General features: G+C 48.7%; 1 protein-coding gene across 2 annotated transcripts in view; it reads left to right on the top strand.

Annotated features, from left to right (window-relative positions):
* The window catches only part of GRM7 (glutamate metabotropic receptor 7), a 184,750-nt gene extending 161,371 nt beyond the window's left edge, over positions 1–23,379 (top strand). The window contains exons 9-10 of one of the 2 annotated variants that reach the window (XM_056501854.1): positions 5,561–5,807; positions 21,681–23,379. In XM_056501854.1, coding sequence (XP_056357829.1) covers positions 5,561–5,807; positions 21,681–21,730 — 297 coding nt within the window. In that variant the 3' untranslated portion in view covers positions 21,731–23,379. Of the gene's footprint in view, positions 1–5,560; positions 5,808–9,368; positions 9,440–21,680 lie in introns of those variants that run through there. The other variant, XM_056501853.1, reaches the window with a different exon arrangement.
* Positions 23,380–23,791: the final 412 nt, after the last annotated feature.

Here is a 23,791-nt window from a genome sequence, read left to right as displayed (position 1 = left end):
AGTTATAGATATAACCCATAAAAGTTTATTTTTGGTGCATGCAAATTTCTTGCATAAGGAAGTTCCTAATATAAGGGAACGAGCTGTATAAAATATTTAGCTGGAATAACTGAGATATTTAAACCACAGCCATTCACTCCAACTGTCCTCCACACGTTCTGCTGTGAAGCAGCAGCTGGAAAACTCGATGTGCTGGGTGCTGCTGGCAGGTGGGAAGGAGCCTCTGACAAGGTGACATCAGGAGCAGCAGGCACTGGGAATTGGGAATTTGTCCTTCAGTGCTGGCTGCTCTGCAGCTGTGGCTCTCTGGGAATGTTGGGAATTGGGAATTTGTCCTTCAGTGCTGGCTGCTCTGCAGCTGTGACTCTCTGGGAATGTTGGGAATTGGGAATTTTCAGTGCTGGCTGCTCTGCAGCTGTGACTCTCTGGGAATGTTGGGAATTGGGAATTTGTCCTTCAGTGCTGGCTGCTCTGCAGCTGTGGCTCTCTGGGATGTTGGGAATTGGGAATTTTCAGTGCTGGCTGCTGTGCAGCTGTGACTCTCTGGGGTGTTGGGAATTGGGAATTTTCAGTGCTGGCTGCTCTGCAGCTGTGACTCTCTGGGATGTGTTTTCCTTTGGCTGCTGAGCCTCCAGCTGTGAGAACAGGCTGGGCCATGATCCCTCCCTGCTCCTGCACCCCTGGGATGCTGCAGGGGCTGCCACAGCCTCCTGGCCTCTTCCAGATGATCCTGTCTGAGGAATTCTCATTCTGTTGGCATGAACTGGATGCTGGGTACAGTTTTTCCCCGGGAGGGATGTGCAGGTGAGTTTGGGGTTCTCAGGGCTCCTGCAGGAGGGCAGCAGTGCCCTCACCCAGCCCTGCACACCCAAATGTCCCAGGCCACATCTGCATTCAGCTCCTTCCACTCCCTGTGTTTTTGCAAATGCACAGCTCAGGGGAAGCTAATTTTAATTTTTATTAAAAAGTGTTTCTCATTCTTATATATTTGCACAACATAATGTAGAGAATGAGATAGAATCTTCAGATGACCTGGAAAAGCCTTCTGGGAGATTTATAAACCCTCTGCTTCATCTGTAAGAACATTTGTTTTAATTCCCATATAAAAGTGAGATAAATTGGCTTGTAATAGCACAAGTCCAAAAATATCTCAAGTTACCACTTTATTTCCATATTGCAACATAACACAATTCAGTGCATAATTAGAAAGCTGAGTTAGAAAAAGGAGCAGTTGCTCCTGATTATACTGAAGGCAAACTTTAGCCTGCAAAAAGGATTTCAGGCTCCTAAAGGGACTTTTCAAAGCTCTGAGTTAAGTTGTTCTCTAAACTGTAAGTTCATTTCTTCTGGCCCAGCAGCTGGAAATCTCTCCTGGGCTGGCAGAGGCAGAGATCAGTGCTTTGCTTCCCAGAGAAATCACAGCTCATGCAAAACCAGCCACTGATGTATTTTGTTCTATAAAAATTGCCCGTTATTAGATGTGTGTATTCCAGACCAGTCCAATTTTCTCTCAAGGTTTTGAGGGCAATTTTGGTGATTTGCATGAATAAAGCAAGAATCTGGAAAACATAAAAATCTAAAATTCAAATGGAAATCACTTATGTAAAAGCAGTGATAAAATCTAGGTGCTTTTGCATGTGAATGATGTCCTCAGGGCTGGGTTTTCTCCAGTGCCTGCTTCAAAGTCCCTGCATTTGCAACTCAGTGTGTGAAGTTAAAATTTGTCAAAAGTCAGAGTCTGCTTGAGAGAGAGGAGATTTGAGTGAGGGTGACCCTTCAGATTTGTCCTTCTGTCATAGCAGATGTGGCTTCAAACCCTCCAGGGCTGGCCTGGGAGAGCAGCACCAGATTGGTTTTGGAAAGATTTGATTTCCTCTGGCAGCACTTCCAGTCAGGGGTGGGTTGGGAGGGACCTGAAATCTCATCTAGGGACCTTAAATCCCATCCAGGGACCTTAAATCCCATCCAAGGACCCTAAATCCCATCCATGGACCTTAAACCCCATTCAGGGATCCTAAATCCCATCCAGGGACCCTAAATCCCACCCAGTGCCACCCCATCCATGGCAGGGACACCTTCCACCATCCCAGGCTGCTCCAGCCCCAGTGTCCAGCCTGGCCTTGGGCACTGCCAGGGATCCAGGGGCAGCCACAGCTGCTCTGGGAATTCATCCAGCCCCTCCCCACCCTCCCAGCCAGGAATTCCTGCCCAAAATCCCACCCAGCCCTGCTCTGTGGTGGTTTGGAGCCATTCCCTGTGCTCTGTCCCTCCATCCCTTGGAATTCCTCCCTCTCCAGGTTCTTGGAGCTCCTTCAGGCACAGTTGTGTCACCCCAGAGCTTCTCCCCTCCAGGCTGAGCAGGCTCGGTCCCAGTTCTCATTCCTGTCAAGTTCGAGCATCTCTCACTAAATCTGCATCTTAATTTTTTAATTTAATCTCAGGTTTGGGAGCTGCCAGCTGTAAAAGGCACGCAGGAGTTATTAGAGTGCCATTGTCAGTTAAATCTGATCCTTTGTACTCCAAGTCAGCCATTTGCATTCATCTAAAATGCTTCCCCAGAATTTATCAGAAGAAGTGAAATAAGAAATGAAATAGTTTCACGTAAACTGCATTTTTATGTCTGGCTGGTAGAACCACAAAGCAGAGATAAAACACATAAAACTGAGGCTCTGCATAATAAGCATATCTATTAGTTTCCCTTATCTTTAGGCTGCTCCCATTTGTCATGAGAAGCTTTGTGTGTCACTCATCCCTCCTTGTTCTACAAATGCTCTTTTCTCCCTTGTCTTTTATCTCCCATCAGTATTTGTGAGGTGGGAGCTCTGGTGAGGTGCTGCCAAAGACCCCTTTGATTAAATAATCATTCACCTTCAACCCCTTTCCAGCAGGAAAAATAAAAAAAGGAATTCCTGAGCTGCTGCTGCTCTGCTGGGCACAGGCTGTGCAGCAGGGAAGGTGTTGGATCAAAGGTGCCCAGGGTGAGGCAGCTCCCAGTCAGACCAGTTCCCCACTGGGCAGCCCCTGGAGCACAGGAGCTGCTGCCTGGTCTTGGGCACTGCTGCAGAATGGTCCTAATTAGATTAAAAATAAATTATTATAATTATAAAATTTATTAAAATGTAAAATTATATATTGCATAATTTTATAATTATATATTTGTGTATCATTACATATATTTATATATTTATATATATTTAAAATTATATATGGTAAAAATACAAAAATTAAATAGGTGGTGCTTGTCTGTGCCACCTGCAGGGGCAGCCCTGGTGTTCTGGGGACATTTGTGCTGTTCTCAGAGCTTTCCCATCAGAAGTTCAGGCTGAATGGGGGGAGAAGAGGAAAAGTTCTGGAGCAAGAGCAGCCTCAGTGTGGGATGCTTCCCCCATCTCTCTGGGTTTCCTGTGTATTGAATTTCTGAGAAGGATCTGTAGATGCTGCTGCCTCTCCAGCTCCCCCACACCTGTGCTGTGCTATCTCTGTGCCTTTTAATTGTGCTGAATCCTCTAAAGTTGTGAGAATTGTTCTGGTTTATCTCTTACCTGTGTCCTCTGAAAAGACAGTTTAAAAAAAGGGGGGGGTAAAAAAGGCTTTTCTACCCCTGTATATTTGCAGAGTCATTTTTTAATCCCTGTGGTTTCTTTGAATACTCATCTCAGCACCTGTTCTCTGACTTGAAAATATTTTTCCACAATAATGAGCACAGCTGAGTGTCACAAGCACAGAAATTGTTGTGCACCCTCTGCAAAGTTACTGCAGTGAATTGCAGAGAATTAAAGTATGGTAAAAACAAGAAAATGCCACCTTCCTCAATATTTTTAAAAATCTGAAATTCCTACTAACCCGTGCTAGTACAGCTTCCCTTCTATAACTTAGAGCTCAGCTAAACCCTGGTTTATATCAGAATTATTTCAATCCAAATCTGCCCTGCACTCTGAATAAATGAGCCAAAGCTGTGCCATAACTTGTTGTGGGAATTGTGTCAGTCTGGCACTGCTGGATTCGTGTGGGACATCCCAGTGGCTGCAGTGCAGAGGTTCAGCTCACACATCTCCATGGCAAACTGGTTAAAAAATCAGTGTAAAATGGGGGTGGGTGTGAGTGCTGCAGGCTGGCCAGGCCCAATGTGTGTAACACATGCAGGCTGGTTAAAAATTACTTTATACTGGATATTTCTGCGTGCAGTGTCGTGTGTGTAACATGCAGACTGGTTAAAAATCACTTTAGATTTTTAAATGGGTGTTTATGTGTGCAGTATCGTGTGTGTAACATGCAGACTGGTTAAAAATTACTTTATACTGGATATTTCTGAGTGCAGTGTCATGAGTGTAACATGCAGACTAGTTAAAAATCTTTTTACTTTTTTTAAATGGGTGTCTATGTGTGCAGTGCCATGTGTGTAACGTGTACAGACTGGTTACAAACCTCTTTACATTTTTAAATGGGTATTTCTGTATGCAGTGCTGTGTGTTTAACATACAAACTGGTTAAAAATCTCTTTACAGTGGGTATTTCTGTGTGCAGTGCTGGCCATGTGTTTATCATGCAGACTGGTTAAAAATTTCTTTACATTTTTAAATGGGGGTGTATGTATGCAGTGCCATGTGTGTAACATGCAGACTGGTTAAAAATCTCTTTACAGTAACTAGTTGTGTGTGTGCAGTGCTGTGTGTGTAAAACAGACTGGTTAAAAATCTCTTTACAGTGGGTATTTCTGTGTGCAGTGCTGTGTGTGTAACACAGACTGGTTAAAAATCTCTTTCTGGGTATTTCTGTGTGTAACATGCAGACTGGTTAAAAATTACTGTACACTGGATATTTCTGTGTGCAGTGCTGTGTGTAACACATACAAACTGGTTAAAAATCTCTTTACACTTAGTATTTCTGTGCAGTGCTGTGTGTAACATGCAGGCTGGTTAAAAATTACTTTACAGTGAGTATTTCTGTGCTGAGTGCTGTGTGTGTAACACGCAGACTGGTTAAAAATCTTTTTACAGTGAGTATATATGTGTGTGTGCAGTGCTGTGTGTAACATGCAGACTGGTTAAAAATTACTTTACACTGGATATTTCTGTGCTCAGTGCTGTGTGTAACATGCAGACTGGTTAAAATGACTACACTGGGTATTTCTGTGTGCAGTGCTGTGTGTAACACAAACAAACTGGTTAAAATCTCTTTACAGTGAGTATTTGTGTGTGTGTGCAGTGCTGTGTGTAACATACAAACTGGTTAAAATGACTTTACACTGAGTATTTCTGTGCAGTGTGTTACACAGGGTATCTCTGTGTTCAGTGCTGTGTGTGTAACATGCAGACTGGTTAAAATGACAATACACAGGGTATTTCTGTGCAGTGCTGTGTGTAACATGCAGACTGGTTAAAATCTCTTTACACAGGTATTTCTGTGCAGTGCTGTGTACAACATACAAACTGGTTACAAATCTCTTTACACAGGGTATTTCTGTACTCAGTGCTGTGTGTAACACATACAAACTGGTTAAAATGACTTTACACAGGTATTTCTGTGCAGCGCTGTGTGTAACCCCCCTCTCCCCCCGCAGCTCTACATCCAGACCACCACGCTGACCATCTCCATGAACCTGAGCGCGTCGGTGGCGCTGGGGATGCTCTACATGCCCAAGGTTTACATCATCATCTTCCACCCGGAGCTCAACGTGCAGAAGCGCAAGCGCAGCTTCAAGGCCGTGGTGACGGCAGCCACCATGTCCTCGCGCCTGTCGCACAAGGCCAGCGAGCGGCCCAACGGCGAGGCCAGGACCGAGCTGTGCGAGAGCCTGGACCCCAGCAGTGAGTACGGGGGGACAGCTTGCCTGCCCTGCCCTGCCCTGCCCTGCCCTGCCTGGGGTGACAGCCCTGCCCAGCCCTGTCTGCCCTGCCCTCTTCTGCCCAGCCCTGCCCTCTCCTGCCCAGCCCTGCCCAGCCCTGCCCTGCCCTGCCTGCCCTGCCCTGTCCAGCCCTGCCCTGCCCTGCCCAGCCCTGCCCTGCCCTGCCCTGCCCTGTCCAGCCCTGCCCTGTCCAGCCCTGCCCTGCCCAGCCCTGCCTGCCCTGCCTGGGGTGAAACCCTGCCCTGCCCTGCCTCCCTGCTTGTGCTGCTCCATCGCTGCCACAGCCCGGGGTTGGCAGGGAAATTCACCAGGTTTGGCTCCAGTGGGTTTTGAAACTCTCCATTTCTGGCTCCAGTGTGAGTTTGAAATTCTCCGTTTCTGGCTGCAGTGTGGGATTTAAATTCTCTGTTTTGGCTCCAGTGTGTTTGTAATTCTCTGTTTTGGCTCCTGTGTGAGTTTGAAATTCTCCATTTTTGGCTCCAGTGTGAGTTTGAAATTCTCCATTTTGGCTCTGGTGTGTGTTTGAAACTCTATATTTTGGCTCCAATATGGGTTTGAAATTATCCGTTTTTGGTTCCAGTGTGGGTGTAAAATTCTCCGTTTTTGGCTCCGGTGTGAGTTTGAAATTCTCCACTTTTGGCTCCAATATGGGTTTGAAATTCTCCATTTTTTACTCCAGTGTGAGTTTGAAATTCTTCATTTTGGCTCCAGTGTGAGTTTGAAATTATCTGTTTTGGCTCTGGTGTTTGAAATTCTCCGTTTTGGCTCCACTGTGGGTTTGAAATTCTCCGTTTTGGCTCCACTGTGCGTTTGAAAGTCTCTCTTTTTGGCTCTGGTGTGGGTTTGAAATTCTCCATTTTTGGCTCTGGTGTTTGAGCTGTGCCTTTTGGCAGGGTTAAAGCTCAGGAAGGGTTCAAGACCTGCGAGTAACTCGTGACCCCTGCTTTCCCTCTGTGGCTGAGGGATCAGCACAGCCCTGGGCACAGATCCAGCTGGCCCTGGCAGGGACAGGTCCCACCAAATGCAGAAACTGCTAACCCGAGTTTCCCTCCTGCTTCTTGCAAAGTTGCTTTGCAAAAGTCTCACAATCCCTCAAGATTCCCATTTAGGGATTTTATCTGGTCTTAATGCAAATCTTGCCACCGATTTAAAAGGAAAATAGATGGCAAAGACACTTCTAGTTTCCTTAATGTGCATAGCAGAGGATAGCACAGCACGAAATTACAGACTGAGGCCATCAAATCTGATCTGCATTTGAATTGGAAGAAGCTGAGGAAGGAGACAGCTGCAAACTGCACAGCACACTGCAAAGGTTTGGGCAGGTCTGCAGGTTTTGTGCAAAACCAGATGTGAATGGGAGAAATGCCCTTTCCCAGCCCCTGCTCTGCTGCAATCCCTTCTTGTCCCTTAACGCTGTCACTGCCCACCCAGGGGCGCCAAATGTCTCTGCCTGGGGGGGTTTCCTCCAGCGTGTGCGCCTTTTTGAGCTGGGCCCTCAGGGTCCAAGGGTCTGTGCCCACCCAGGGACACCAAATGTCACTGCTCACCCAGGGACACCAAAGGTCACTGCCCACCCAGGGACTCCAAAGGTCACTGCCCACCCAGGGACGCCAAAGGTCACTGCCCACCCAGGGACGCCAAATGTCTCTGCCCACCCAGGGACGCCAAATGTCTCTGCCCACCCAGGGATGCCAAATGTCTCTGCCCACCCAGGGACGCCAAATGTCACTGCCCACCCAGGGACGCCAAATGTCTCTGCCCACCCAGGGATGCCAAATGTCTCTGCCCACCCAGGGACTCCAAAGGTCACAGTCTGAGGGTCTCTTTAGGCGTGAGACCTCCTCAGAAGGGAAATGCAGGTGGTTTGGGATTTAGAACCAGAGCTGGCCTGGAGCTCTGTGCAAGTACAGAGGGGTTTGCAGTTGGATTTTCTCTCTGTACAGTGGGCTTCCATTTTGATTTTCTCTCTGCACAGTGGTGGTTCCCAGTTTGATTTTCTCTCTGTACAGTGGGGTTTGCAGTTGGATTTTCTCTCTGTACAGTGGAGGTTCCCAGTTGGATTTTCTCTCTGTACAGTGGGGTTTGCAGTTGGATTTTCTCTCTGTACAGTGGAGGTTCCCAGTTGGATTTTCTCTCTGTACAGTGGGGTTTGCAGTTGGATTTTCTCTCTGCACAGTGGAGGTTCCCAGTTTGATTTTCTCTCTATACAGTGGGGTTCTAGTTGGATTTTCTCTCTGTACAGTGGGGTTCCAGTTGGATTTTCTGTCTCATGAGACTGTGCTGGTGCTTGCTCAGCTGCTGGAGCTGTTGAAAAGATGTTGAAAAGATCTCCAAGTTTCAGTAGCCCTTTAAGAGAACTGAGCAGCCGTGGCTGCCCCTGTTCCCTGGCAGTGTCAGGGTTGGACATTGGGGCTGGAGCAACCTGGGACACTGGGAGGTGTCCCTGCCATGGCAGGGGTGGCACTGGGTGGGATATGGGGTCTTTTCCAGCCCAGACCCCTCTGTGGTAATGGGCTGGAGTTGTGAAGGTTTGTGAACATCCTTGAACATCCTGGGGAACCACGGTACACAGCTCTGGGGCAATCTGCTGGAATTCAGAAAAAAACCAAAAACGTTCAGAGCACTTGGGAGGGGGGTTTGGGTGAATGTACAAGCAGCCAGTGATTGAGATGAGAGATGGGAGCCCCCTAAAATGCAGTGAGCTCCTGTCCCAGCCCTGGGAGCAGGACTGGCTGTGTTACACATTCCATGGCATCCCTGGAAAAACAGAAGCTCTACAAGCTCAACTCCCCAGCCACCCCGTGGGAGGGCTTTCATGCTGAATGGGATGTATTAAGGCCAAGCCTCCCAATCTATTCAGGAAAACTCTCTTAATCATTGCTGTTTGCCATCTGGCATGTGCCTGCTGCCACTCACTGCACGGCTTTCCCTGCTGGGGCACGTTGGGGATCAGCAGGAGCTGCAGCACAGCAGCTCCCAGCCTGGGATGAGTTTGTTGTGCTCTTTGTGTGTCTTTGATTGAATTCCACTGCTTGGGAAGGTGTTTCTGGTGGAGCCTGAGGTGTTTCAGGTAGTGAGTGCTCTGCTGGACTGCCTGCTCCAGTTTCTGCTGCAAGAGCAGTGTCAGACTGGGAGAGAAACACTTGAACCTCCAACCCAAACTTAATTCATACTGAGATTTACATGTAATTGCTCCTTCCACCTTCCTGGGGAAAACTCAGGGTGATGCTAAGGAACCTGTGAGTGACTCTGGGGCTGAGGAGGTAGGGGGGGTCTGAAACTGCAGCCAAAATCCCCAGAGCTGGTTCAGGGGAGAGGAGGGAGAAGCCAGCTCAGGCAGCCCTGCTCTCTGTGAGCACTGCCTCCGTGTTTGGGGCTGCCTGAGCTCCCTGCCCTGGCTCTCCTCTGCTGGCCAGGGCTGATTCCTGGCAGGAATTCCTGGCAGGAGCTCAGGGCAGGGCAGACTGGGAGCGTTCCCTTGCCCACACCTGTCCTACATTCAATGTGTTTACTTTCCCTGTAGACTCCATAACACCAGTAAGAAAGAGTGTTCAAAAGTCTGTTACTTGGTACACTCTCCCACCTACTGTGTAGCTTTTGCCTGCTTTCCCAAAAGGTAAGGAAAACCCAGCTTTTATTATTTTATTCTCAAATGATGATGATGACGATTACTCTTTTTATTATATATATAATAATATGGGAAATGTTCATTAGTGCAGCTGTGTTAAAACAAATATCAAACTTAAAAATTGTTCACAATCCTGTTATCAAAAGCTGCCATGGAAGGGTTTCCTGGGCCAGGGGAGAGCCCTGACCTGGGGGTTCCAGTACCTGTGCTAGAATCCCTGAGGGGTCTCCTGCTTCCCACCACTGCAGCTGGATCCCTGAAAAGCCCTTGAGGATGGAAATATTGGCTTAAAAATGAACAAACAAATGATGAAAAGTTAATTCTGGCCACCAGCTCTGAGGCAGCGTTTTCTGAGTCACCCCAAGCACCTCCACCCCCACGGCTGGGCAGCAAAGAGAGAACATTTGCCAAAGTGTGATGGATAAAACTGTCAATGGTTCCAAAACTATCAATGGTTCCAAAACTACTAATGGTTCCAATTCTATCTATGGCTCCAGAGCTATCCATGGTTCCAAAACTGTCAGTGGCTCCAAAACTACCAATGATTCCAAAAATATCAATGGTTCCAAAGTCATCAATGGTTCCAAAACTGTCAATGGTTCCAAAATCATCAAAGGCTCCAAAACTATCTATGGTTCAAAAACTATCAATGGCTCCAAAACGAGCAGTGGTTCCAGAACTACCAATGGTTCCAAAACCATCAATGGCTCCCAAGAGTTGGAAAAGCTGCTTTTCCCAAGAGCAGGAACGTGGCCCCTGGCTCTGTGGAATCAGGAGTGAACAATTTTTGAGGGCTGGCTTTTCCTGCGTGTGGTGGCTCCTCGTGGTGACCTGGTGATGTGTGAGCTGCTGTGGTGTTTGTGGCTGCCTCAGCCGGGGGTTCCTGCAGTCCTGGGGCAGAGAGGGGGTGAGGAAGCCTCTGATTACCCACCTTTAATGAGTGTTTCTCCCAGTTCTGTGTGTGCTCAGGGGGCTTTGCTTTGGGATAAACAGGACTTCTGGACAGCAAATTAATAGGATTATGCAGAAGCTGATTTATTGTTTACTTTTAGCTTTAATTATATATTTTAAGACTGCTGTTTGATTGGTGCTTTTATGCTGTTCTTGCACTTTTTAGGTACAATGATTGGTTGTTGTTTAGAACTTTGTTGCTCACTTTTATTTTGGATTTTTTAATTCTGGTATTTTGTTTTTCAGATCTTTTTTTTTTTTTTTTATTCAGCACAATTTATCTTTTAGTGGTCTTGAAGGGTTTTAAAAAGTTGCAGAAAAACATTTAAAAATGGCTTATTTTGTGCACCTGTTATAAACATTGATCTAAACTAAGAAATATACAGAAAACAGCTAAGCATGTGAAGGAGCAGCAAAATATGCAGAAAAACAACTGGGCAGCAAAATATGGAGAAAAGCAGCTAAATATGGTTTGGCAGGTGAATATGATAAAGAGCACAGGCTGGACTTGTTCAGACACATCACTGTGTCAGTATTTCTGCACTTTGCCCAGGTACAAAGGGTTGGACCTGACCTGGTTCCTGTGGTGCTGTGCACTGAGGTCTGGAAAATCACTGTATTGTATTCAGTCTTCAGAATGTTTAGCTGGGCCCTAATGGGAGAGAACTCCTACCAGCAAAGGTGGGAGTGTGGCTTGAATGGAGTCCCTGAGTCACAGAAAAAGAAATTACCAGTATCTGTGGCTGGTCTAAATTGCCCCAGCTCCAGCATCAACCCAGCCTCGCTGAGAGCTCAAATTGGTTTTTATTGTGTTGGAATCAGGGCCATTATGGCAGCTCCAGCCCAGGCAGAAGGGATGGGAGGGAGAAGCTCTCCAGGAGCCCCAGAGCATCCAGGGCTGGGCTGGGGGAAATGGGACAAAGCAGCCCAGGGGGAAAAGGGGCCACTCAAAGCATTGCTGCAAATGAAAGAGCAGAGAGGAAAGGGCAGCTCTGTGCAGAGGATATTGCTGAAGGAAGGAGATGAGAAAGAGAGAGATGGAAGGCACATAAATATCAGGAGAATTTGGTTTTTTTTAAATAAAACGGAACTTTATTTAAAATGGCACAAAAAAATAATGAGGAGCTCAGAGTCTATTTTTTTTTCCATGTAACAATGGAGATAATTAAGGAATTGCTGTCTGCAAAGGCACACAAATAACTCTGCCACCCATGTCCTATAAAAAGCAATTGGCCACTCAGGTTCTTTAAGCAGATTTTAAAATTTGGTCCAGAAAAGCTTTGAAAATGCTACACCAGGGCTGGTTTGGGCTTGTGCTGGTGCTGCCAGTGCTCCTCTGCTCCAGGTTGTTTTCCACCCCTGCCCCAGCACTGCTGCTCCAGCTCCTGGTTGCTGTTTTGGTTTGTTCTCCCAGGAATACAAACCCAAGAGCAGCATGAAACAATGCAATGCATTAAAAACAAAGCTGGGCTAGCAGGAAAACATCAGCCTGGTTGTAAATTGACACTTGTTTTGCTGCTGAGGTGTTTGCAATGGGAATGAGCAGAGCTGAGCCCTGATGGGACTGTACCAATTTCTGCCTGTGATGCACAGGCAGGTGTGTTTGTGGTGCCTGAAATTGTGTCCTGGGAGTGACAGGAGGTCTGCTCCTGAGGCTGATGGAAATACAAGGCTTGGGAAACTCCTCGTGGTGCCTGTGTGGGGAGAGATTGTTCAGCAGGGAGCAAGGCAAGGGAACTTCTGAGAGAGGCTCTGCAGAGCTGCAGGAGAGAACAGCTGGCACTGCAGGAGTGAACAGCTGGCACTGCAGGAATGTGCAGCTGGCACTGCAGGAGTGTGGGCCACTAGGACAGGTGACCCTGGGGACAAACAGGAGGCCCAGGGGACAGGGAGGTGGTCCAAGGGATAGAGAGGTGGCCCAGGGCACAGCCTGGTGGCCCAGGGCACAGGCAGCTCTCTGAAGGCTCTGGCTCTGAGCTGTGAGATGCTCTGTAGCTCACCACCTCCAGTGTGAGCTGTGCAAGAATTATTTGCTGGATGGAAGTGTCAGTTCTGTTTTAGGTCTGGCCATTCTCATCCTGAGAACACAGTCCATGTTTAACCCCATTTGGGGATTTTCTGTTCAGGGGAGGCTGCTGAGGAATGAGCATTTGCACTCAAAACTGATAACTGAAAGACATTGACAGCTCTTCACTGATCTGTTTTTATTCTGGAATGGCTGACTGAAAACTAAATATCACAAATTCCTTCTAATGGTGATGTTCTTATTTTAGAAGTATTGAAGAAGGTGCATCCTGCCCTGGGCACTGCCAGGGCTGCCCACCCTCCTAGGGAACAATTCCTGCCCAATATCCCATCTGGATATGTGTTACTTTCTTCTTTACATCTAAAAATAATTACTTTTGATGGTACATTCATAGAATTGCCTGTTCCCATATTAATTATCTGCAGACTGTCTCACACCTTTCATGACTTACACAATGCAGGACTTGTAACATGCACGGAAGTGTCAGACTTTCCTTTTTTAAAAATTGAAATTCTGAGGGCACTTAAACCTTCACCTTTGAGTTTGATGTGTGACTAAAAACACACCCATGGCTAGAAGTGCCTGAGATATGAAAAGCTGTGCAGAGTATGGATGTTTGTGAGCACAAAAAGGATTAATTAGTGTGTAAGTATTCATCATTCATTCCATATTTTCTGTCCTCTTCTATGTTTTTTTTTTCCTGGGAGATCTGGGTGAGGAGTGAGCAGATACAGTCATACCTCTTGGACCAGTCCCTCTCACATTTTTGCTTAACAAACCCTCAGTAGCTCTGAGTTCTCCCTTTGACTAATTTATCACTCCTTACATCCTCTCAGGGAGACTCTGCCAAATCTATAAATTGTAATATCAAGGAAAAGACACGTCTTCTGGCTCTCTTATCTCCCCCAGATTGATAATGACTCCCTGTCTCCCAGGCAGGGCAGATGTCAGGATAACCTCACTCTGGCTGCCCTCACTCACACCCTCCTCCCTGTTGGGGCCCTGGTTCAGGAAAGGATCAGACCTCACATCCTCACCTGCATCCCCCAAGCCCCTGAAATCATTGCCCAGTCTTGGGGGAGCAGCTCACAGCTGCAGCAGAACCAGGGGCTAGAAGGGCTGATTTTGTTCATAAATCTACTGAAAATTTGGCAAGTGAGTTCAGAAAGGAAATTCTACTAATGATGGGGTAAAAGGGCCAGGAGAATGAACCCCAAGCAATATTGCAGCAAAAATAATTTCTCAAATACACTAACCCAGGCAGTTTTTGGTGGGCATGATTGCAAGTATGGAGAACACTGCTCAGATTACATAAGAACAGCAGAAAATCTGTTTCTGCCTTGTTGTGTTTCTTTGGTGGAGGGAGTCAGGCTAAATACATGTAAATTTGTTAAATACATGTAAAAATCCATGTAAATACATGAGACACAGCATGGAGGCAGGGAAGAGGGAAGAAAGGCAGCCCAGTCCCAGGATGTGAGCTTTGGCTGAGTCTCCGCTCAGTGACCCAGAGCTCTGGCTCCTAGCTGGGAGCAGCCTGGCACTGCATCCAGTGAGGTGCCTGTGCTCCTGTTCAGGGGAAAAAGAAACAGAAAAGACAGAGTTGCCATAGTTACACCACTTGTCACGATGCTTATCATGTCCCTGGGATAAAGAGCCCTGCATTCAATCTGGGCTCTTATTAATATCAGCTGTTAAACATTTCCAGGGTATTTGAAATCAAGACTTTCTGCTAAAAAATTAAATGTTGATTTCAGCCAAATGGGGCTGTTTAACAGCGCAGCTCAGAGTGTAATTTTGTCAGGCACGGTGTAACAGAGTTGTACACCAGGAATACATTTTCCAGTGAATTGAGTCTCCTTGCTCCTCATGAACAGCCGTGATTTTCCTGTTAAGATGTTTGTTACTCACAACTCCTTGCCAAGGAGTTGGAGCAGGCCAGCTGGCAGGAAGGGAGAGGAGCTCCTGGGTGTGAGGAAGAAAATATTGCTTGTGTGATGACTGGATCACCACGGAGAGGCTGGGAGACCTGGCAGTGCTGGAGAGAAGCCTCAGAGTGACCTGAGTGTGGTCAGCCTGTGCCTGCAGGGGCTGGCAAGGAAGGGGAGAGAGAACATTCCTAGGGCTGGAGGAACAGGACAGGGGAGTGGCTGCCAGTGCCACAGGGCAGGGCTGGGCTTTGGGGAGGAATTCTCCCCTGGGAGGGTGAGGAACCCTCAGCACCTCCCAGGATGGCAGAGGAATAAAAGAGAGATGTGCTGCAACAGGGCAGGGCAGGGATTTGGGGAGTAATTCTTCCCTGGGAGGGTGAGGAACCCTCAGCATCTCCCAGGATGCAGAGGAATAAAAGAGAGATGTGCTGGAACAGGGCAGGGCAGCCACAGAGCCCTGGCTGTGCCCAGGGCTTGGGGACAGGGCACTGGGGACACCCTGGAGGCAGCTCAGGCACATAGGCAGAGCAGAGGTGAATTGTTTCCAGCAGCTCTGACTCCAGGCCTCCTTGGGGATGCTTTAGCCATCACTCAGGTCATCATTTTAATTATGTTTCATGCAAACTGTTTTCACATTTGGCTCTAACAGCTCTCTGCAGAGCCTGGCTTTCCAGGTAAGATAACCAAAGTGCTGTTAATGACTTTGTTTTAAGCGGGTGAAAATAATTTGCCTCCATTTGTTATCTTTCCAGTCCACAGCATCCACACAACAGCAGTAGAAATGGAGCTGGAATTAGCAGGTTTTCTGTACCACTGGCTCCAATTAAGGAATATGAGTTGGGTTTGTTTCTTCCCTGCCATAGTCTCATAAACATTTGGAATCACATTTCCTAAGATCCTGGGCACCTTGGCAGCTCCACATGGTGCAGGTGAGGCTCTGGGATGGGTTGGTGTGGGGGCTGTGCAGTGACTCCTTTGTCCCCTGGCACTGGTTCCATTCTCAGCCCCCCTCCCCCTGGAGCAGGATTTGTGTCCCCACACCCCAGCAGAGGCACAGCTCTGCCTGTGCCCCTCTGCAATCCCTCCTGCTGGAGGTGTTGATCCCCTGGTCCTGGTGGGGCAGATACTCCCAAGCTGCACCTGACGCAGAAGTTTTTATCTGCAAAGCAGACAAGCAGGAGATGGGGAGAGAGCCAAAGGTGCTTGATGTTCCTCAGCAGTGCTGTACTTCATTGATTTTAGCTTTTGTTATTTCTTACTTGTCTTTGTAGACAGCTGGAATTTGCTGTCCACAGAGCAGGGTCAGGGAAGTCTGATGGTTACCCTGTGCCACCAGGAAAAGCTTTCCAGCACAGCAGCCCTGTCTGTCCCCCTGTGCCAGAGCTCTGTGTGTGAGCCCAAGTCCATTATTTATCTGCAAATGTATTTATCTGTACACAGAGGAGAATATGCCCAGCCTTCCAACAGTCCCTTCCTTCTTGTCCCCTCTTCCCAAAGAGGTGCCCTGTGCAGAATAACCTTTACATCATCCTGGGCTTCTGGGGTGAAGGGATGAGGAGCTTCCCATGCTCTGGGATTCACTGGGGAAAGCCAGGAATTACTCCACTGCAAACAAAGTCAGAGCTGGCTGGCAGGCAGAGCTGGCAGTGCAGGCTGTGTCTGATGGAATTGCTGTCCCTGTGGTGTCTGAGCTGAGGGTTCCTTCACCCCTCTGGACAGAGAAGTTCCCCAGCAGGTTGGGCTCAGCCCAGCACACCTGCAGGACACCAAAGCAAACACTTACTCCGTGTACCCACACTGTCTTAAGCTCTAAGAGGTCAGATCACTGCCACTTTGACCTGAACTGATGCTGTTATTATGCCGTTATCTTATCCAAGAACTGCTTTTATTACTCCTCCTCTCAGATGCATTCCCAGCTCTCACAGAAAGAGCATTGTAACCAAACCTGAGGAATTAAAAACACACCTCCATAGCTGCTGCTGCTTGAAAGCTTTCAAAGCTAAACCAGACTTTTGAAAGAAAAACCTCCTTCAAACGTGCCCTGGGGAACTGGCGAGGTCGGACTCTTCCTTCCCATTAAATCCTCCTGGGAACTTCAAAGCGATGCTCATTAAAGGAACCCGGGATATTGAATATTTGTAATTGTTCCTCGTCCTGGCTGTGCTCTGTCAGGGGTTCTGGCAGTGCCCTGAGCTCAGGGCTCACTCCAAGGGTGCTGTCACTCAGCCTGTGCTCTGCAGGCTCGGGGCTCTGTGACAGCCGTGTCTAAAAGGGACAATAATAAGGGAGCCCTAAAGGAACAACTAGAATATGAGGGATTTAGGAGTGGAAGCTGGGTGAGGTGGCACACAGGAGGGGGCTCCTTGGATGGAAATACACCTGCAGCATCTGCCCATTTGCATGCACATGCATAAACAGCATTATTCTAATGAGCTGGAGTCAGGTTTCATTATGAATTGCCTTGGGAACGCCCCAGGTGAGCCAGGCACTTCCCTGCTCCTGGCAGCTCCAGCCAGCTTTGGGATTTTCAGTGGTTCCTAAGGACAATCCCCCCAGTTATCCTGCTGGAGAACCTAAAGGCCACGTCCATCAGAGGGTGGTCAGAGAGGATTTGTCACAGGACAGGACAAAACAGCCTCGAGTTGCACAAGGGAAGGTTTAGGTTGGATCTTGTAGAATGCAGCCACTGAGACACCTGATAAAGTGACAGAACACTGTGGGAACACAAGAGAGATGTCAAAATATGAAAGAACAATCCATTTACATTTAGATACCAATTTTAAAATTATTTTCTCCAAGCTTCATTCCATTTGTTGGGGTTTGGGCAAGCATGTAGAATCATTTAGGCCTGTTGCTTTCATCCCACTCTCATCTAAATTCCCCAATTTAAAGGCAGCAGAGCATGGGAATAGCTTTGTCTTTCTGGCAGAGATGGAGGAGAAGCCACATCACTCCATTTTGCTTTTAGATGGACTAGAAGTAGGATTTAATAATCAGCCTCTGCTCTGCCTGGCACAAATGATATGGGTTGCTAAGCCAGAATTAAGGAAATGAAAGAGAGGAGCTAAGAATTATCTGCCCCAGTGGCTGCAGAGGGAATCAGAGCAGGAGTTCCAGGCTCTGAGCCATCCCCATGTCCGTCCCTGCTCGGAGCTGGGAATGCTGAGATGATGTTTCATATGTCTGATAGCTTGAGATGCCTGGAGGCTGCAATAAAATTCATTTCTTGCACTGTAAATCTTTGCTCTTTAAGCATGGAAGAGGTTACAAATGTGCATAAAATTGAAGTGCAAGTGATTACATCTCGCTCTGAGTCAGTATTGACAGCTCTGCCTTGCTCTGGGTGCTGGGGGAGCTCCTTTCTGTGTGACCCGTGCCCAAGGTAATGAAAACCAGCCAAGTGATGAAACTCGTAAGTGCAAAGAGGATTTTTGCTTCTGTATTTGTTTCTAATGTGTTGCTGGCACAGAGATGCAGCTGTTCCCCATGCTGTTCCTCACTCCTGGAGGGGATGGGTGCAGGCTCTCAGTGCCCCCACTGCTGAGAGGAAAGAGTTCTGTGCTCTAAGGAGCATTGTTTGGTCTCCAAGCTGTACAGCTTGTCCCTGTTTGGGTGCTGCTCTTGCAGGCTGGAGGTGCCTTGGCATGGCTGATTGCAAGGGAATTGCAAATTCTGCCAGGGAATTGCAAATTCTGCCAGGGGATTGCAGATTCTGCAAGGGAATTGCAAATTCTGCAAGGGAATTGCAGATTCTGCAAGGGGATTGCAATTCTACCCGGGGATTGCAGTTCTGCCAGGGGATTGCAGATTCTGCCAGGGGATTGCAAATTGTGCCAGGCAACCATGATACAGCCAGGGGAACCTGCCTCAGGCTGCACCAGGAAAAATTTAGGAAAAAATTCTTCGCTAAAAGTGCTCAGGCTCCCCAGGGAGGCGGGGCAGTGCCTGTCCCTGGAAGTGTTTATTTATTAATGAGTGCACTAATAACTAAGGCACGAGCCCAGGTGGCCTCAGTGCCGGGTTTAGTGGCCGTGGTGAGGGCTGGACTTGCTGATGCTGGAGGCTTTTCCAGCCTCGCTGGTTCCGTGGCTCTGTGGGGTTACCTGTGCTCAGGTCCTGGCTGCTGCGTACACCTGCACCCCTCATTCCTTCTCCTGTTGGCGCTGGCACTCTTCACCACTAATTGCGGAAATTAGCAGAACAGCGCTCTTGTCTCTAACAGGAAACCTCTTTTTAAGGTGCTTCAGGCTCTTTTGAAAGGTCTCCTCCTTTTTTCAAGGTGCAAATGCCCCCGCAGCACCTTTGTTTGCAAACAGGCAGGCAGCAGCCGGGATATTTCCCTCCTACACCGCATTTGGGATATAAAACCAAGGGTCCATTGGGGCTGAGGAAGCGCTGATGCTCCCCGGGCTCAGGGAATGTCCCTGCACCAGGATGCTGCTCCTGGCTCGCTGCCAGCCCAGGCTGACACAATTACGTGTGTATTAATTAGCACGTGTATGTAGTTCGCTGTCGGGGAGCCTCGCCCTTTGCCGGAGCGGCAGCGGAGCGTGGGGGATCCGCATCTGTGTAAGATGCTCGTGCCTGCCGGATTAGAGCATGGGAGCGCTGATGTTCCATTAGCGTCCCCCATTCTCATGCAAATTAATTTCTTTGAGGAAAATCGAATCCATACCTGGTGCTAATTGGCAGCGCTAATGGTGGGCTGTGGCTCAGGAGAGATTCCTGGGATGAGTCTGGGAGTCGCACAGAGGCTGAGCTGGGGTTGGGTGGGGAAATGCAGCAGCAGCCATCAGGGACAGGACCCCCCCCCGGCACAATAGCCTTTAAACGAGGAGATTGTCTTTCCTCCCTGAAAGTAACCACACGGCTTTTATTGATCATTTTATCTGAATTATGGATGATGCTTTTGTCAGCTACATTATCCTGGCGAGGCAGGGCATGCCAAGGATTGTGTCACTGTCTGAGCCCGACCAGGCAGCATTCCTTGGCTCCATCCCTCTGGCACCGGTGCTTCCTTGTCCTGTCGGGAATGAGAAAGGAGTTCTGGGGCTGAACTGGTGAGAAAACTCAGCTTGGGGCTGCTGAGAGCCCCAGTGATACCCGGGGGGCACTGGCATGATCTGAACTCGCAGGGAGAGCATCTAAATCTCTGTCACAGAAACGCTGCTGCTCCTTGAAATCTGAGCATGTCACGGTGAAGCTGAAGTACATCACAAAATAATACACGGAATTACTTTGCAACCTGTTCCATAATGACATTTTTTTCACAGGCTCATTTTACCCTTCTTCAGCGTTTAATACATTCCCCAGTTTATTGGATATTTGTAGTGTAGCCTTGAAGGATAATGAGTTTTATCCTGGCAGATGTTGGACACCTTCGTGTGCAAGAGGAGTTAATGGGAACTGAGGCTTGCTCAGCACGTTGTGGGATCAGTCCCTGATGGAGCAGACAGCACTGACTCCTGTCTGGGGCATGAGGAAAGAGCTGAGGGAGAGTTTCAGGATAATATTGCAAAGGGCTGTGCTACACGTGGGGGTCTTAATGTCCATATTGGAAATACCTGGGACTAAAATCCTTTCTTTGTCTGTCAGTGAAACAGTGAACACCACAGGAAATATTGGTGTTGGGCTGCACTCTGTGCACTGTACAAAAACAGTCTGAATTGCTGGGCAAGTGTTTCTGGAAAGGCAGCAGTGGTGTATGACTGGGGACACTGCTGGACACCCCCAGGGGACACCCCAGCCTGGGGGGAGCAGAGGGAGCTGTGCTGGTCTCTGAGGGTTTGGGGTGCTCTGGGTGTGGGTTCAGCTCCATGACCTGTTTGGCTCTGGATCTGCCCAGGGGCTGAGAGGAGCCCTGGGAGGCCCAAACCCAATAAATTTGAAAAGCACATTTGCAGAACAAATCCAGTTGTTGTTCTCGCCTCTCCTTCCACAGCATCTCTTAAGCCTTCCTGAGAAAGTTATAAAATGAAACACACCACATTAAAAACATTATCCAAAGTGTGAGTGGAGCCTGCCCCAGCTTTACTGGCTGGAAATACCCAACAACCTGCTTAAGCTCTGCCAAATTCTCCCAAAGACTGTGGGATTTAGACATCAGTGTTTTAGCAAATGGGGATAACTGGAAATCCAGGCTCTTTTTTTGTTCTCTGTGGAGTTTAGGTTGGATCTCAGGGAAGATTCTGCTTCCCCCAGAGGGTTCAGGCACTGCCCAGGCTCCCAGGGGATGGGCACAGAGCTCCAGGAGCTCCCAGGGATGCCCAGGGAGGATTGTTGGGGTGTCTGTGCAGGGAAGGAGCTGGGCTGGATGATCCTGGTGGGTCCCTTCCCACTCAGGATATTCCACAGTTCTGTGTCCTGGATCTTTCACTGTTGCCAGAGTACTGCAGATCATTTTGCTTTGTGTTCAGCTGCAGATATTTGCAGTTTTTCCTGACAGGAGCATGTAGTGGTGCTCATAAAGTTCTGACTGCTTTGATTTCCTTCTGTTTGCAAACAGATTGGATTTGAAGGTCATAATTGGGAAAGCTGGTACCTTCATCCCCATACTAAAAAATTCTCAGAAGTCATAAAACTTGAATAAGAATCGCTTTATCCGTGAGAAAAGCCAAGTTTAGCCCAGGAGATTTAAGAAGTTGGAGGAAATGTCACTGTTTTTGTAAGAAAGAAATCTTAATAGGATCTGGTTGTGGTGGCTCAGCAGCACAGTCACCCAGACTGCAGGAGCCTGACAAAATCAATCCCTGCTAATTCTGTTCATAGCCAGAGCTGGAGCTGGGGCTGGGGCTGGGGCTGGGGCTGGGGCTGGCCTGGGAGCCGCCTGCCTGGAGTCCTGTGGGCAGGACTGGGGGCAGGAGCCACCAGCACGTCCCCGTTCCCAGTGTGTCGCCATTCCCAGTGTGTCCCTATTCCCAGGGTGTTCCCATTCCCAGTGTGTCCCCATTCCCAGTGGCCCCATTTCCAGTGTGTCCCCATTCCCAGCATATTCCATTTCCAGTGCGTCCCCATTCCCAGTATGTTCCCATTCCCAGTGTGTCCCCATTCCCTGTGTGTCCCCATTCCCCGTTCCCAGTGTGTCCCAATTGCCAGCACATCCCCATTGCCAATACATGTGTTCCCATTCCTAGCATGTCCCTATTCCTGTGTGTCCCCATTCCTGGCACATCCCCATTCCCAGTGTCCCCATTCCTGGTGTGTCCCCATTCCCAGTGTCCCCATTCCTGCTGTTCCCATTCCCAGCCCCATCCCCACGAGGGCTCTGACCGTGTCTGACCGTGTCCCGTTCCCTTGCAGGCCCTGCTGCCAAGAAGAAGTACGTGAGCTACAACAACCTGGTGATCTAGGCCCGGCTGCCATGGGGCTGAGCTCGCACACGCGGTCCCGGGAGTGGCAGGAGAGCCCCGGCTCCAGACTGATCCCTGACCTGGGATCCCTCCATGGGAGAGCCCTGCTCCAGGCTGATCCCTGACCTGGGATCCCTCCATCGGGCACAGCTCCAGGCGGATCCCTGATTTGGGATCCCTCCATTAGAGAGCTCTGGCTCCAGGCTGATCCTTGATCTGGGATCCCTCCATCCGGCCTGGCCTTGCAGCGCTCCGGCCTTGTGGCACTCCGGCCTTGTGGCGCTCCAGCCTTGTGGCTCTCCAGCCTTGCAGAGCTCCAGCCTTGTGGCACTACGGCCTTTCAGAGCTCCAGCCTTGTGGCGCTCTGGCCTTGCGGCACTACGGCCTTTCAGAGCTCAGGCCTTGTGGCGCTCAGGCCTTGCAGCGTTCTGGCCTTGCAGCGCTCAGGCCTTGCAGCGTTCTGGCCTTGCGGCGCTCAGGCCTTGTGGCACTCGGGCCTTGCAGCGTTCTGGCCTTGCAGCGCTCAGGCCTTGCAGCGCTCCGGCCTTGCGGCCCTCAGGCCTTGGGCGCTCGGGCCTTGCAGAGCTCCGGCCTTGTGGCGCTCGGGCCTTGCAGCGTTCTGGCCTTGCAGAGCTCAGGCCTTGTGGTGCTCGGGCCTTGGGCGCTCAGGCCTTGCAGAGCTCCGGCCTTGCGGCGCTCAGGCCTTGCAGAGCTCTGGCCTTGCAGCGCTCCAACCTTGTGGCGCTCAGGCCTTGCTCCGCCATGGCGGCGCCTCAGGAGCGGCTCCCCGGCCTGGCTGCGCTCGCTGCTCTGGACTCAAAGGGGCTAACTCTTTTATGTACTTCCAGACTGCAGGTTTTTGAACTCTCTGTACAGTTTGTGAGGATTTTTGCATATTGCCATCCGTGGTGTTCCCAGGCCGCTGTTCTGGATGCACGGTCTCATTGAGGCCCTGTGCTCTTGGCACTTCTCAAACCGACCGGCAGCTGAGGATCTGAGACCTGTCCACATGACTTGTACTATTACTCTTCTATCACTGCAATCCATATACCTTATTTTTTTTAACTAAACAAACAAACAAACAAAAAAAAAAATTTAAAGACCAAAAACTGTGCTGGCGAAGTTTGTCCCCCCCCTTTCACACCTCCAATGGGCTGCAGAGGAAGCAGGAAGGATTTTTGCTGAGTTTTAGTAGAGGTCTTGATCTTTGGAATGCATGCCAGTAATGTATTTTATGGTACATGTTAATAATTTATGTTTGATATTTGTATTTGTGTTCTATTTTGTTCTTTTATTTAAGGTATATGACTATTTTGCAATAATTTCAATGATTCTTATGATATTTGGAGGAAAGAATATGGCTTTTACATGTCTTGAGGTTTTTCTTTGTTGATGCCCCACCATGATTGACCAGTGTGATAAGGACTTACAGAAGCATGTATGTTTTATACTGTTTGTAATAAGTAATTTCGTTATTCTTGCTGCTTATGTGCCAATTTAGTGAAACCAATCTTTGCCGCAACCTCCTCCCTCCTTTTCCATTCTCTCGATCCTGTGATATTATCCAAGAATGTATCAATAAAAGATTTTGGGTAACTTTTTTTTATTTACTCCAATAAATATATTTTTTCAGTTGTTCCCTCCCCCTTCCCCCTTGTGACTTAACATTTATTTCATGACATTGTCAGACATTGAAAAACCCGGCACGGAGGGGCTTGTGCAGAAGGGGCAGGTCTGGAGAAAGTCCTGGGGGAGCTGGCAGCTCATTGCAGGGGGAAAAGTGCTTGAAAGGGATTTTGAGGGGTGTGTAAGAACCCCAAAACCACGCTGGAGTCCCGCAGTGCCAGCCTCCTGTCAGTGTCTGAGATCTCCAAAGCTGCTGTCAGCTGCTGAGACTCCCCAGGCCTTTGAAGGACATTACATTCAGCAGCGCACCAGAAGGTAATTAAGTGAGCAATTAATCAGAGTCAATCTGCCAGGCACGGGTTGGGTGAGCTGGGGCAAGAGAAGGGAAAAGTTGAGGCAGGAGGTGAGAGGAAACTCATTCCCTTTGCAGCACAG

This window comes from Oenanthe melanoleuca, chromosome 12, assembly GCF_029582105.1.
Source record: "Oenanthe melanoleuca isolate GR-GAL-2019-014 chromosome 12, OMel1.0, whole genome shotgun sequence".
Classification (NCBI taxonomy): domain Eukaryota; kingdom Metazoa; phylum Chordata; class Aves; order Passeriformes; family Muscicapidae; genus Oenanthe; species Oenanthe melanoleuca.
The sequence above is the reverse complement of the archived record's forward strand: the minus strand, read 5'-3'. Positions and strand labels throughout refer to the sequence as shown.